The sequence below is a fragment of the Geospiza fortis genome, unplaced genomic scaffold, assembly GCF_000277835.1.
Source record: "Geospiza fortis unplaced genomic scaffold, GeoFor_1.0 scaffold40, whole genome shotgun sequence".
Classification (NCBI taxonomy): Eukaryota; Metazoa; Chordata; class Aves; order Passeriformes; family Thraupidae; genus Geospiza; species Geospiza fortis.
In genome coordinates, this window is record NW_005054297.1 from 2522503 (window position 1) to 2537903 (window position 15401).

The 15401-nt window shown below is 39.9% G+C and overlaps 1 protein-coding gene across 1 annotated transcript in view; it reads left to right on the forward strand.

The window, feature by feature from the left end:
* LAP3 (leucine aminopeptidase 3) overlaps positions 1-14390 on the forward strand; it is a 17296-nt gene extending 2906 nt beyond the window's left edge. Inside the window, exons 2-14 of the mRNA XM_031055443.1 lie at positions 7-25; positions 460-575; positions 905-959; positions 2682-2787; positions 3896-4055; positions 6495-6656; positions 7637-7795; positions 8502-8626; positions 10003-10091; positions 11206-11308; positions 12905-12984; positions 13613-13725; positions 13834-14390. Coding sequence (XP_030911303.1) covers positions 7-25; positions 460-575; positions 905-959; positions 2682-2787; positions 3896-4055; positions 6495-6656; positions 7637-7795; positions 8502-8626; positions 10003-10091; positions 11206-11308; positions 12905-12984; positions 13613-13725; positions 13834-14032 — 1486 coding nt within the window. The 3' untranslated portion in view covers positions 14033-14390. The remainder of the gene's footprint in view (positions 1-6; positions 26-459; positions 576-904; positions 960-2681; positions 2788-3895; positions 4056-6494; positions 6657-7636; positions 7796-8501; positions 8627-10002; positions 10092-11205; positions 11309-12904; positions 12985-13612; positions 13726-13833) is intronic.
* The last annotated feature ends 1011 nt before the right edge of the window (positions 14391-15401 follow it).

The following is a 15401-nucleotide window of genomic DNA, read 5'->3' on the forward strand; positions in this document are numbered from 1 at the left end:
CTACAGCCGAGACACGGCCGGGAAGGTGAGTGGGGAGCGGGGGTTGCGTGTCCCTTCCTCCGCTCGGCTCTCGGCTGAGCCCCCCGTGTGCCCCCCAGAGCTGAGTGAGGAGCGGTGCGGCTCCCTCCGCTTCTCTTGGGGGTGCCAAACGGGAGGTTTGCGCTGGCGGGGAGAAGCTCTTTTGTACTTAAAATTACTGATTGAAAGAGTTTTTGTCTTTATGTGATCGGCAAAATTATTGTATGCTCACTTATGCTATATCTGACTTATTTTTCACACTTTAAAGTAGTTGTAGTAGTTGATCCTGGTTTACAGAAGTGTTACTCTGTGCATCACGTTAGATAAATTCAAAAACTGAGATAAATACATAGCGAAGTAGCAGTAGTTTGAAAACTGTGCTCGCTCATTCTCTGACGGGTCTGTAAATTCCGTGTTGTTTACATGTGTGTTCTTTTCTAGGGTCTTGTTCTGGGAGTGTACTCTAGTGAAAAGGATGATGGTGCTGCCCAGTTCACTAGTGCGGGAGATGCTTTTGATAGGCTTGTGTCTGGAAAGCTGAGAGCGCTTCTCTCCCTGTAAGTGTGTGATAAGCTTCTGAAATGGACTGAAGTACCTACAAATACCAGTAGGAATGGTACTATTTTTTTTGGTATTAGTGTCTGTGTCCATATCACTGTCAGGCTGGTATTTGCTTTGACAGTTTGGAGGGGAGCTCCCAGGATAAAACCAATCACTGAGCAAACATGCAAAAATTTAATGGGAGCCATCCTCTGCTCTGAATGAGCACAGAGCCAAGTATCCAAGTGCATGTGTGGCATACTGTGTGGTTGTGGAGTAAATGCAGTACTGCAAGATCGATCACAAGTAAGGCCTTCTGTATTAAAATAATCTTTTTGTGTCCTAGATGTGGGCCACCTTTGAAGAAAGGCAAAACACGTATATTTCATGGTTTGCATCAGGTATGAACTTAGTGATTTTGTATGCTAGTTGATTGATGTGTGAAGTTTGTCTTTACATCTAATTTTATGCTGAGTTCACTGCTGTGCTTGTATAAGTGGCTGGCTCTTCTTCCCTCTTGACTGTTTCAACTCCTGTTCTGCACTGCCCATGTTTGCACAGCCTTTTGCACAGTCCTGCACTCCCTCCACTGTGCTGCAAATGGAGAGGATGTGAGCAAGTCTGCTCCAAAGGTGCTGTGATCTGAATAGCTGCTTCTTGAATGAGCTAAAGCATGGCACTTTTGGATCTGACTTCCACACCTCCTGTATCCAGGAGGGGTGAGTCTGTGAGGAGTTACTGATAGGTGCAAAGACCTTCCAGACCTGATAGTTCTCAGACAAGGTAGTCCCTTCATAGGCTTTTGTTAGAGGTTTTAAGTCAAGTGCTTGAAACCTCTGAAAGCAAGTTATGGGACTGTTCTTCAAGTAGGGCTTTTGTCTACACAGGCATGATAGATCACAAGGCTATGAGATGAGGATTCATCTGATCAAAGTCAGGCTTTTGGTTCCACTTGAAAAGCTGTGATAGAACTAATGCACATATGTGAAGCTGACCAATATGGAATGATCTGTGCTTTTTTGGAGTTCTAGTAAGGCATGTGATGTGACAATAGGTATTCCTCTCTAAGTAACTGAATCTTACATTAAGGCTATTTCAATAATCTGAAATAAATCCATTTGTAGTGAGAATTGCCTACCATGTATAAATTCCTGTGCGGACACCCCACGCAGGTGACACTGGACTTGGTAAAAGGGCTCTCAGAAATTTCATGGAAGTTGAGTGCACTGAAGGTCCCAGTTCTGCATACAGGATGGGCTCTGAAGTGAGTAGCAAATCTCTGCAATAGAAGACAGGAGAATGTTAACTGGTATTACTGATTTTCTGGAAAGCTAACGCAAGCTTCAGCATTTTATGGACTAAAAGACTTTACTACAGTGTAGCAGTTTGACACCTGATTGTCAGAGGCTGACAGAGATGGGAAAGCCTAACATTAATTTAATTTTTTTCTTAAGAGCTATAGGGACATTATATATGTTCACATATATAGCTTGGAGCTTTATACAAATTTGACTTCGCTATTAAGAGGCTCCTTTAGTACTCATTCCCTCTTTCCTTCCCCTTGCAGCTTACAAGGCAAGCATGTAGTCTGCTGTGCTACATTGTTTTCCTGAGCTCTGGAGAGGTGTACCCTGTGTGGCTTTGGTTTGCTACCTGGCAAATATTGCTGGCAGAGCTCCTGAGATGAGCTAACACATTGAGCTTTTGAAGTGATTTTATTTTCTTGAACGTAATACTGTGCCAGAAAGGATTATGATTCTCCAGATAAGTTCTGTCCTTTCTTACAGCTTGGAGGCTGGATCTGCTTTCCAAGGACTCTTAGGCTTGCCCTTGGGTGCCCAGATTTACCATGTGTTGAGCATAAAGCCCTGTCTGCCATGTGCAATGTGCGTGATTCTGAACTGGACAACAGAATAACTGACTTGCATGCCTGTGGCAAATGACTGGGAGCATAGCACAGCAAGCACCATGCAGGCACTCTTAATGAAAAGTGCCTGATATAGAAAAAGTACTGCATCTATTTTAATGCTATGCTTGACTGGGAAAGTAAAGTCTTTTTAACAACTCTGCTGTGGCTGTAACAATGAGGAAAATTAATCCATTTGTGTGTTGGCTTCATCTAGGACTTTCCAAGTGTCGTGGTAGTTGGCTTGGGCAAGAAGAATGCTGGAATAAATGAACAAGAAAACTGGAATGAAGGCAAAGAAAACATCCGTACAGCTGTTGCAGGTTAAATATTTTTTAAATTTTTAAAGCATTTTGTCTGTAAAGCAATGCAGTTCTGCAGCATGTTGCACTTTTGAAGACCAAGTCTGGGTATGCCTTTGTTTGGAAATGCACAACTTACTGCATGGTTTGGTAAATGCATTTACTTGTCACTGATACTCATGTCAAATTATTCCTTAGTGAGCAAGGAATTATTAAGAATGTAAATCAAATCTGAAGACAGGCAACTGCAGTTATTTATATCAAATAACTTTCCTAAACAGCGTGATATTGAAAAGGCACTTGTCTGATTAGTATTTTGGTGCCCAGGAGCATCACCAATTGACTTTATGGTCACTCTGTACTTAAGTATGCATATATATTTACTTCTGCCACTTATTTCATAAATGAGATATGTGTGTTATAAACTTTCACAACATCAGTACTATGATTATGTTATCTGTTGAAGACAGAAGAGGGCTTATCTTAATCAAGGATGATGGCTGCATCTAAGTGTGTAAAATAAGAATTAGGAGTTCTCACTGAAGACTTGATAGTCTGTGATTGGATGAGAACTATTTGTCCAAAGTGCTAGCCTCTAGCTGCCATTAACATTGTTAACTAACATTCACTTTGTAGCTGACATAAAACACTTTTCAATTATTTGGGAACAAAATAAAATTTATGGAATTTTGGAATTTATGGAATACATTGTTTATAAAAGGGTATATAAACTCTTCTGGAAGAACAGTCATATTCTTGGCAAAAATCTAAATTATGACAAATTTCTGAAACCTGTAGATAGTCATAATTCATAGCACTCTAGAACCTTGCTTTGGTACAGAATGAGCTTAAGGAGTCAGAACAACTGTGATCTTTCCTATTTTATTCTTGTGAAACATTTTAATAATTATAATTCATCAACTGATATTTTTAGTAAAAAAATGCCAGTATATGGTCATTAGCATTTTTAATTCTTCTGCTGCGTGGTCTCTTTGACTGACTTACTTATAAACTCAGCTATCTCTAGTTAAAATTATTTTTTCCTTGCAATGTCCCATTGATCACCTCAGTCAGCTGTTTTGCTGTTCTGTGCAATACTTGGCCCTCAGTTCTGTGCTGTATTTTTCAGTTGGCTGCAGGCAGATCCAGGATCTGGAGATCCCTTGTGTGGAAGTAGACCCCTGTGGAGATGCACAAGCAGCTGCAGAAGGTGCTGTCCTTGGATTGCATGAATATAATGAGCTGAAGCAAAAAAAGAAGCCTGTAGTTACTCCTCAGCTTCATGGAAGGTGATGGCAAAGGAGAGCTTGCCTATTTATTCATCTGTTTGTTTGCTTCTTTATGAAACTGTGTGCATGGTGTGCTTGTGCATGAGAAAAACAAAACTGAAAGAATAGGTCTAGCAACAGTACTCTTCTTAACTCCTACTGATTTGAATTTCCTGAAGTATCTTACATCTCAAGTATATTTATAGTGTTTGTTCCGTGTGTTTCGATGCCATATTCAGAGGTTAAGGGTAAATAAATGCTGCTTCATAGAAAAGAAGGACCAGGATAAAAATAACAAGTAAAAGCTACCTGAAGAGAGGTTGTGATATACTAGGACTTCTGTTGGTATTGTGTACCAGAATTGTGGAGAAGAGGTATTTCAAATTCCATAAATGGATAAATCCTTTGGAGAATCAGGAACTGCTGACTGACATCAGACCAATATGCTATGGATATATTTTACAAAGTTTATTTGTTATATTTTCATTCACAGAGTATAATGCAAGAAGAGAAGCCTGGACTCTTCTGCTCTCTAAACAGACATCACTTACTGAGAGCAGAAAGTAGAACCAGGGCTTTTGGTTTCAGAACAATTATTGGAGTGGACTTTGGATGTTTGGTATAGGATATTCTGTCATGCAAAGGAGAGGAATTTCCTGTATGTACTATAAACATGAGCAAGTTCTTCCTTACAAAGAAGTTAGTGAAATAAAATGGAAGCTTCTTGATTAAGCATGTCTTGATAAGTTATATGTAAAATAAACACTCCTCCTATTTTGTAGCACTGCAGATAGTTTAGAAACTGATTAAACTTGTATTAAATAAACATTTCGTGAAAACACAGATGGTCCTATGACCAGTTATGGAAGTAACTTTTTAATATAATAATTTAGGTTGGAAAAGACTTCTGGAGGTCATTCAGTCCAACTCCAGCTTGGATTAGGGATAACGTGGACATTACATACAACATTAATGCCTGGCCTTTGTTTAGTCTACATTTTAATATCTCCCTGAGTTGAAAATTCCACAACATCACTGGACCACCTGTTCTAGTGCTTAACTACACTCATAGTGAATTTTTTTCTTTGTGTCCTATTGCATTTTTCCTTGTTGAATCTTGAGATTGTTGTCTGTCTGATTTGTCTTACTGTGCAGCTCTGAGATGTATCCGTGTTCAGACACACTCCTGCTTCAATTCATGTTTTCTCAATTTGTCTACAAGGACTCTGTCTGAAAACCTAGCTAAAGTCAAGAAAAATCACAGAGTTGTTTAGGCTGGAAAAGACCCTAAGGTCAATTACATCCACTGTGGTCCTCTGTGACAAACTCCCTTTCATCACAGAATGCATTTAAGTTGGTCAGGAATTTGCTGCAAATCTAAAATTATGGTTCCCTGTGACCATCTTGTCCTTCATATACCTAGAAATGGCTTTCAAAATTACTTTCTCTACAAACTCCTAAGGAATTAGTCTAGGATAACTGGCTTGTAGTTCCCTATATCCTGCTTGGCATTTTTAAAGATGCATATTTGTCCTTTTCAGTCATCAGGGACTACATTCGGTTTTACCTTTCAAACTGAAAGAGCCTAGGCTTGCAGTGACGCCAGCCAGCTCCCTCAGAACCCTCAGATGTGTTCTGCCTGCTACCAAGGACTTGTGTGTGTCCATCATCCTTAACCTAAGTCCTGAGTCTCTTTTCCTGTCATGAGGAGTGCCCCTCTTCCTTAAACTCTATCGCTGAGCACAAAGAACTGGAGCATCTGGAAGCAGATCCTTACATATCCAGGCACTATTTGTATATTCCTCCTGCATTCTTCTATCACTGTTCTGCTCTTTTTAGAGGCAAAATCCTGTTCAATGCCTTGCTTTGTGATAACTTATAAAGTAAGCTGTCTCAGTAAAATGAAAGGTTTTGTACTGGTCGTCTGTCAAAGTAACCAGAGAGACTTCCCCATTTCCTACACAGGCAGCTCTGTGAATGTTTGCTGTGTCATTTGTTAATGAAGTGCCTTGAGTGTGCTGGGAAATGAGATCCAAATTCCACTCTTACCACATAACCATATTTCAGTAAAGGGAGAAACAGAATTGGGGACTTTATATGGTAAATAAAAACTTTCAAGGCTGTTAAAAGTAATATGATTACAAACTCCAGAAGGGGTATTAAACCTTGTGTTTAAGGATTTAAGCCAATCTTTGATTAGTAAGGATTAGGATAAGACCTAATGAATTGGATAGATAATTTTCCATCTGTCTACTCTTGGATTCTCCTAGATTTCTCTGAAGTATTTGGCACTGACTAGAACCAGAGATAAGTTACTAGACTGGAGTCCTTGTACTAAGATAACTGATATTCTTAATTTCTCCAAATTAATGATAGTGCATTTTAAGAAAGAAAATATGTGAATGCTTTTCTTACTTTTGCAAATGTCTATAATCCTGACCATTGTGTGTTGTTGTTTAGTGCTGAAAGTCAAGCCTGGCAAAAAGGTGTTACCTATGCTGAGGGGCAGAACCTCGCTCGGTACCTTATGGAGGCTCCAGCTAATTATATAACTCCAATCAAATTTGCTGAACATATTGAACAGAAGCTCAGAACTTTCAGCAATGTAAAGGTCCACATAAGGTAAATTCCATGGAAATTATTCTTCTGTAGGGTAAAGGACCATAACAGTGAGATAAGATACCTTCCAGATTATTAAAATCTGAAGTTACTCAAATCTCATTTTCCCTTTGCTACTTCAAATGACAAAAAAGGGAGAAATGTTTGGGGAAAAGGTGTGAGGGGTGCCCAGACTGCAGGCTGTTGTCAAGGGTTAAGTGAGCTGCTAGTTTGCAGAGGAAGAAAGATACTGTGATGCAGTAAAATCATTAACTGTCAATTAGCCATGCAGTCAATTATTGCTTAATTAACACATGTGCCGTGAAAAGAAGCCTCAGTGAATAGAGGGCTAATATTAAATACCTTTTATTTTCTTCCCGAGTGGGTTTTTTACATACCTTTGCTTTTTTTGTGTGGTATGGTAATAAAACATCTTCTATTTGTTACTGTTACTGTTGGGATTTTTTTAATAGTTTTTTAAAATGTGAGATGGAGCCATAAAAGCCCTTGCAAGTGAATTTGCACAGCTAGTGCTCTTGCCCCTGAATTTCTCCTTTCTGCTCTATAGTGGAAACGGTTCCTGGCTGTGCAAGTGTTGGAGGCTATTTTGTTGAAAGCAGAAGACTGGGGGAAATCTTGCTAGCAGAAAGCTAAATGTCACCTGCTGCAATATTGTTACTTCACATACCTTTAGCATCCACAGCCTCACAGGCAAGTGAAAGATCAGTGTTTCTGATGCAGAAACTGTAGACAAGCTGTTGTTTTGTTGGGTTTTTTAAACAAGACAAAACAAAAATCAAAGAGCAACTGAGGAAGTATTTTTCTGATTCACCAAAAAAAGGTAGTAGTGGTTGGATTTAAACTACATTTTCCAAAATAACTAACTAAAATGAAATGGTTTGTGTACAAACCATCAAGAATCATGGTATCTTTAAAAAAAAAATCACCTTGGTGAAGTGTCCAGTCGGGAAAAAAAATAAAACTAATACATGTTTCTATTCCAGACCAGAGTCTTGGATAACAACACAAGAGATGGGAGCATTCCTGAGTGTAGCTAAGGGTTCAGCTGAACCTCCCATCTTTCTGGAGATCCACTATTTAGGGAGTGCCAATACAGATGACTCCCCATTGGTATTTGTAGGAAAAGGAGTTACATTTGACAGGTATGTATGCTTCCCTGCCAATATTTTAATTAGAGGGAGAAAAAGAAAATGCTTTCCTGCTATTCATGTTCAACAGGGAGATGCTTTTTCTTTGCTCAGCACATCTTCCAATGCCATTCCACTGAACTTGTGTTATATAGCAGCTTGTGCTCCCTTTTCTGGCAATAAGATAACATCAGTTGTCCAAAGTAGGAATTAATATGCCATCATCTTCTAAGGGGAAGAAGGAAATTCAGAGGGAAAGAAAGTAAAAAGATGCTATTTCTTTTCTTGTCCTGAACAAACCTGTGGATGAAGAATTTGCATATTTAGAATTGCAGTATGGCACTGGACATCTAGATAACGCTTAAGGAAATAGAAAATAGTTCATCCTTAGCAGCAGCTAGCAACTACTTTCCATGTCACATACTGCTGAAGAATTTATCAGTCAGTTCCCCATCCATATGTTGATTTTTACCACTGCCATTATGAAGACCAATGAGTTACTCCACTGCAGTTACCTGGATTTTTATGGTCTCCTAATTAGGAGGAAGTAATATTTTATCTGAAATGAAAACCCAGATACCTTACTTCCAGTACACTTACTAGGGTTGTAGAGGTACTTGGAGCCCCAGGTCTAGCATTTAGTGCTATTTGGTGTTAACACACACTGTTGGACAGAGCATCACCAGTGTATGTGGCATGGAACTTGAGCTGTTTGTTCCAGCGGTGGCATTTCACTGAAGCCGTCGTCGGGTATGGATGCGATGAGAGCAGACATGGGAGGGACAGCAAGTGTCTGCTCAGCCATTGTGACAGCAGCAGCTCTAAATCTGCCTTTGAACATAATTGGTAAGTGTTTTTGTGTGGAGAATCCCAAAATCTTAGTTCTACAAGGTTTTGTGAGAGAGTATTTTTCTAGTATTAGCAATGATAAAAGCCATGTACAAACATCATGGTCTCTTGCGCACCTACTTCTCTCATTCCCTTGCTCAATCTCTCTTCCATTTTTACTTGCATATCAAAAAATTACTGGTTTTTGCTTGAATAAAATATTAGAACACCAAATCAAGATTTTTAAGGTATGATTTTTACATCTTAAGTGAGAAATGTTTGTCAATAAAGATACTTCCAATGAGTCTTTGAAAAGTTCTGATCCTTCATTACAAGAAGGAATGTGCATCTCTGTATAAGCAGTTAGAATGAGGAGTCAGGAGTGCTGAGCTACCTCCATAAGTGCGTGACACAACTGAACAGGAAGAGGGATCAGCTCTAGTTTCCTTAGGTGAATATCTCAGCAGAAAACTAAAATAAACCAAACCAGTCTGCACCTTTATGCATGTGCAATGATTTATTTCTTTTCCCCTGAAAAAAAGTTTATTTTTTTTACAGAGGTAAAATTAAATTAGCGGATTCAGACGCTGTGGCAAGACCAGTTGGCAATGACATGGAACATGGTGTGCAATAAGTTTTAGTTTGAGAAGCTCGGCTTTGGGTTAACGGGTACTTCAGTCACTTCTATGCTTCAGCCAGGAGAGGGCAGCGGTGCCCAGGCACATCCTCACGGCTTTCCTCACCGAGTGAGGGTGAACGTGTGCCATGGGGAGGGCTGGCAGTGGAGCCGGTCTGTACTTCATGAAAATGGTGCTCCACTTGTGCACCTTGTGCCAGGTGCAGGCTTTCCCTATGAGTGAAATTCCTCATTCATTCCATGATCCCAGTCATAGTTGCAGTTTTGACACTGAGCCTGTGTTTTACTCATTTCTAGTTGTTCTTGGTATGGCTGGAGTTATGTGACAAGTCCTTGGACTACTCTAGACATTATACAGTGAGCACAGCTTGAATAGCTCAGAGTGTTTATTTGAGAAGTTTTTAATTTCAAAAAGAAAGAAGTTCCTTTACATGTGAATAATTATATACAGGAGACAAAAAATAGTATTTATTGCTCCTCTGATATCAGTTGTCTGGAATAAATGTAGAAGAAAGCCTTAGTGGTAGTGTAGGTGAGAGAGCCTGGTTGTGCATCATGCAGAGGAGTTTCCCTGATTGAAAACTGGACCATGTGTCTTCCTGGGAAAGTTTGGGAAAATTTGAATTTTGACTTTAATTTCAAAATTACACTTGTACTGTTTTCTTAAGGAGGTTTTTGGAGTTTATCTAAGTGGGTTTTTTCTACAGCTTTTCTGAGAAAGAAACTAGTAGTTCACTTTTCTTTTTCTCTCTCTGAGGTTTGGCACCCCTCTGTGAAAATATGCCCAGTGGTAAGGCAAACAAGCCTGGAGATGTAGTTAGAGCCAAGAATGGAAAAACAATACAGGTATGCATGTGAAATTTGGAATTTGGATGCTTTTAGTGAACTGGTTTAATCAACCAAGTTGACTGTAGTCAGAGTACATTAAAAAAGCCCTTATAGATAAGCAGTGCAAATATACTGGTTTTAAAATTGTAAGAAGCATGTTGCTAACTAGAAATTGCTATGGTAAGGTTTTTTCAAATATAGATTGAAGAGATGGGACTTGTCTTATAAATCGCTAGGAAAAGCTGCAAAGTAAGGTCATTTATTGAGCATGCTGGAAAAGCTCATTTGGCACAAGAGGTTGTTACAATGCTCATAAATACAGGCTCTAAGTCCAAATATATAACTTTAATTGCTTCCAGCAGACTCTTGAGGCGAATTCCTTGCTATCTGGAATAAGACATCAAAGTAAGACATCAGTTTCCTGCCGATGTAACACAGTCTTTACACTGCCAAAATGCTCAGTACAATCAGAACTCTGAGTCATAGGGGCTGTTGGTTCAAAGGAGCCTGCCAAATCAGTACCCAAGATACATATTTCATATTTATTACAAATGGTTCCATACTCATCTAATAGATTAAATTGTACTGAAATTCCTTGTGCTGTAGATCACTGATTTAACACAGAAGTATATGGCTTTCTTTTTGTCTGAATTTCTGTGATTCTGCCACTTTTGACTTGCTGAACCTTCCTTTTTTTGGCATTCATCTCTGAAAACTGAGTTCAGTCATCCTCTGCTTTGAGGGAAAAAGACAGGCCATGTATTCCCCCACCAAGAAGAAATCTGCAAGAAAGTTCTGGTAGCTCCAAGCACATGATGTAGCCTCTGTGCTCCCCTGAGACACCTCTCCAGTCTCCAGGCTCTTCTGGAGGAGACCCAGCATGCAGAGGAGGTCGTAGTGCTGAAGGATGACTTACCTCAGCCACAGACATGCTGTTACTTTGTACACATAACTGTATATCAGTACTATATTTTTTCTTTCTTCTTTTCAGTGTAGTTTGAGTAAATTTTTATTACCTGAAGTTTCTAGGGTCTCTATCCAGCAGCTATTTAAGATAATATGTGAGAAATACATCAGTGAAAGAGACATTTACAGTACTTTATCTGATTTTTTACTGGTTTTGCCTTTGAAGGTAGATAACACAGATGCAGAAGGAAGACTGCTGTTAGCTGATGCTCTCTGCTATGCCCACAATTTTAATCCAAGGGCTATTGTGAATGCTGCAACACTAACAGGTAAGCAGTGTCCCTTCCCTGCTCACTTTGAAGTCAGTTTTGTGTTACTCATTAGTTGGGCTGTGGATTAGTTGTGCTGTGTATATAAACCCCCGTTAATTCAAAGGCAACTGAGATGATTTTACATGTTTCAGGACAGCAGTGAGCACAGCTTGTGTGTCTCTGGAGTGGGGAGGGGATGTGCAGGGATGTACATGCTCAGCAGTGGAGATGAAGTAGGGCTGGGTCAACCCAGCTGGAGCCAAGAGCAGGAAAACCTATACAGATGTCAGTGTTTGTGCACAGTGTTTCCCTGTGCACATCCAGGGATTCCATCTCTGAGCTGAACCCTCTCAGCTCCCAGGCCTGTGTGATGCAGAGGAGGTGACATGTTCGTGGAAGAGTCCTGCCCAGTCCATCTGGCATGGAGCCCAGGCAGGTTCCTGAAGGCCTTGCTGGGTGCCTGAGCTCTGACCCAGCCAGTGCCAGTTCTGCCACCCCGGGAGCTGCCTCAGGCCTCCATGATTGCAGGGGAGTCGTCATCGCTCCCCAGGAATTCGTTTGACTGAAGTATTTTTTGTGTAATTTGCATACTTTTAGGCATTATGAAATGTGTTTTAACTTTTTCTCTACAGTTGTATAATAATGAAGTTGTAAATTTAAATTTAAAACCAGCAATTTTGTATGCATGAACTCACTAACAAGCTGTCATGGGTGAGGTCACTGTCGCTGAAATAAAAGCAAACATGGAAGAGTAATTCAGACAGGACTCTACTCTGTTGCTTAGTTAATATGCTAAGCAAAATAATTATGCTTATATAGATTCTCTGCTAATGCCTTAAATTATGTTCCATCAGTTTTCAAATGCTGTGGAAAATTTCAATAGACAGAAGAGAAACTGAATTTAAGATTGTTGGCTTGTATAAAAGTATTCCTATCTGGGATCCTTGGGCACAAAGCAGGAAGAAGGAGGGCTCCCATAGAAATTTCTTTGACATATTTTGCTAAACTACTTTTTTTTTTCGTCTCACTAAGGATTAAGTGTTGCTGTTAGAGAAGCAGTTCTGGGGCATCAAATAGATAAATATGTAATCCTATGGTTTAATATTTTGGTAAGGATTATTTTAATAAATTAAATATTTAATCAAGTAAATTTACACATGATGTGCAAAAGTCTATGTAAGTGAAATTCACAAAAGAGAAAGTATCAGCTCAAAAATTGTAGAGGTCTATAAACTGGAAAAAGCCCATTCACTTTTATTTTCTATATGAAAATAATATCTGTGGTTTTTTTAGAGGATACTGTTATTGTTTAATACATTATCTTAGAACGATTTCTAAGAAACATCAATCTGAAATCAGAAAATTTAGTTTCATGGAAAACAGAATATAATTTTTATGTTTTCTTTTGTTTTTTAGAATATATAAATGTAATAAAAATGTTCAGAATTTCAAAAATGTCAGTATACTAAAGTCCTCAAGTTTTGTGGTCTGATAAATTCCTGTTACTGATACTGGGAATTAAAAATGGAAAGTTATGTGAGGAGTCAGGATGCAAGGAATAGCTCAGGTCTACCTTTGCCTTTGTCATATAAATGTGAAGGTGTGTTCCCTTAGGTGCCATGGATGTTGCATTGGGATCTGCTGCAACTGGAGTGTTCACAAATTCATCTTGGCTTTGGACTCACCTCTATGAGGTAGGTCACCAGCATTATTGTTAAATAATAATAGTAATAATTCAGTGATATGTCTTATTGTAAAGTTAGTACACTACTGAAAGTCCTTATGCAAATCTGAAAGATGTTACCATGTTTTGAAATTTTAGAGGAATGATGTCAGTACTATATTTAGTTGACTATTAATTACTAGCTCTTCAGTGAGATGTAATATCATACACCACACATCTCACGGATCTGCATGTTTTAAATCACTACATATGCATAAACCCTGGACTACTGGCAGTAATTAGTTCATGTTGAAAAGATGATTAACAACACGGATACAGAAATTCAGAGAGGCCTTGTGAGTGGCTGAGGTGCGATGGATCAAGGAAGCTCTGAGGGGAAGGAATTCTGTTGGCAGGGAAAAGGAAAAACAGATGAAAAAAAGTGGTCTTTTGATGTTGCCTTTTGCCTAACACCAAAGTACCTAAAAAGCAGGATTGCCAGTTTTGTTTTGCAGTGTATTTCCAAAAACCTAATATCTTGGGCTGAAGATTTTTAGACTGGTAAAACCTAAACAAAAAGAAGCACGTGTGAAAACAGGGCTTACAAGTGCAGTTAGAAAAAGAAATTCCCAAAATATCATTGGGGTTTTTTTTTTCAGGCCAGCATTTTGACAGGGGACAGAGTTTGGAGGATGCCTCTTTTTGAGCATTACACAAAACAAGTCACAGACTGTCCTCTTGCAGATGTGAGCAACATTGGAAAGTACAGCAGGTAAGATGGACCAACACCTTCCATGTGCCCCTTTCTTTCAGCTCATTTGTTTAATATGTGTGCCGTTGGAATTGCTTTGGGAGCAATACCTCTTTCTGTTTCCCACAGGGCTGGAGGAGCATGCACAGCTGCTGCATTCCTGAAGGAGTTTGTGACTGCCTCTCACTGGGCTCATTTGGATATAGCTGGGGTCATGTCCAACAAGGATGAGGTGCCGTACCTGCGGAAGGGCATGGCAGGGCGGCCCACCAGAACGCTCGTTGAGTTTGCAGCTCGATTAAGTCAAGACAGTCGCAATGCCAAATAAAAATACTTGTCCTAAAATCATCCACTCTGCCTTAAGAAAAAAAATCTTAAAAAGTATCATTCATAAATGAATGCCCCAAGCATATTTTCACTATGGGAATTAACTAAAAATGCATTTATAAATTATTACTTGGGTAAGAATATCTCAACTTTGAGATTTTTCATCCCATACCATATTATGCAGCAAAATAAAAATTATTCTGTTTGAACTACTGAAATATTTAATACCAAAACATCATAATGGGAACTATTGAGACACCTATTTATATGTGAAGTATGCATAACTGTTGTAAACAATAAATACCTTATTTGGATGTGAGTTATGATTGAGAAAGAATAAACAATCAGTGATAGATGTACCTCAGTTTTGAGTGAACTGTAGGTGGGGTCAATGGGAACTCTGCAAAGATTTTCATAGAAACACCATTCTGGCATTTTTTCCTTAGAAAAACTAAACTGCTTTTGGTATGTATTGAGGCAGAAATGATGCTGTGTGATTAGCATTAGCAAGGCTTCAGCATAGAATTATGTAGTAAGTTATAAACATTAACTTTTTTCAGAAAACTTGTGGGTGCAAGTTAGTGTTTGTGTGTTTTTAGGGGGACCTGCCCTTATCTCACATGGTTTATGTCATCCTGATAGTTCCCCTCTTTCCTGGTGTGAGCTGGCCACCCTCCAAGCAGGGACATTACTCCCAGAATCAGTTCAAACATCAAACACACCTGACAAAACATGAGGTGATGTTTTCTTGACAATTTGGGGGATCCAAGCCCATGAGGTGGGGATTTATTTTGGCTTAGTGTGGGTTTTGGGGGTTTTTGTTAAATGCTGTTGTGGACCAAGTGATGCTGAAACAGTGCTTACCCAGGCTCGCACCTGTGAGACAAGCAGGGCAAAGGCTGGAGGAGGAGGGTCCCTCTGGGGGGGACGGCTTTGCTGTCTCTGCTTGCCTTGTTCCAGCAGGGCCAGTGCTGTCCTGGGCTGGAGTGGGAAGTGTGGCCCGCGGCTTGAGGGAGGAGATCCTCCCACCTCCTCTGCCCTACTGCGGCCACTTCTGGAGTGCTCTGTCCGGTTCTGGGCTGGTCAGTGCAAGAAACACATGGAGCTACGGGAGAGGGTCCAGCAGAGGGCTGTGAGGATGGACGGTGTGGAACATCTCTTATGAGGAGAGACCGCAGGAACTGGGTCTGTTTAGTCTGGAGAAGTCTAAGAAGGGATCTTATCCACACATTACAATATCTCTCAGACAGGTGCCAAGAGAATGGTGCATATCCCTTTCAGCGGCGCCCAGTGACAGCACGGGGAGCAGCGCATGCACGGACCCACACGCCGCGGCGGCCCGTAGCTCCGGCCCTCAGCGGGCGGGGCCG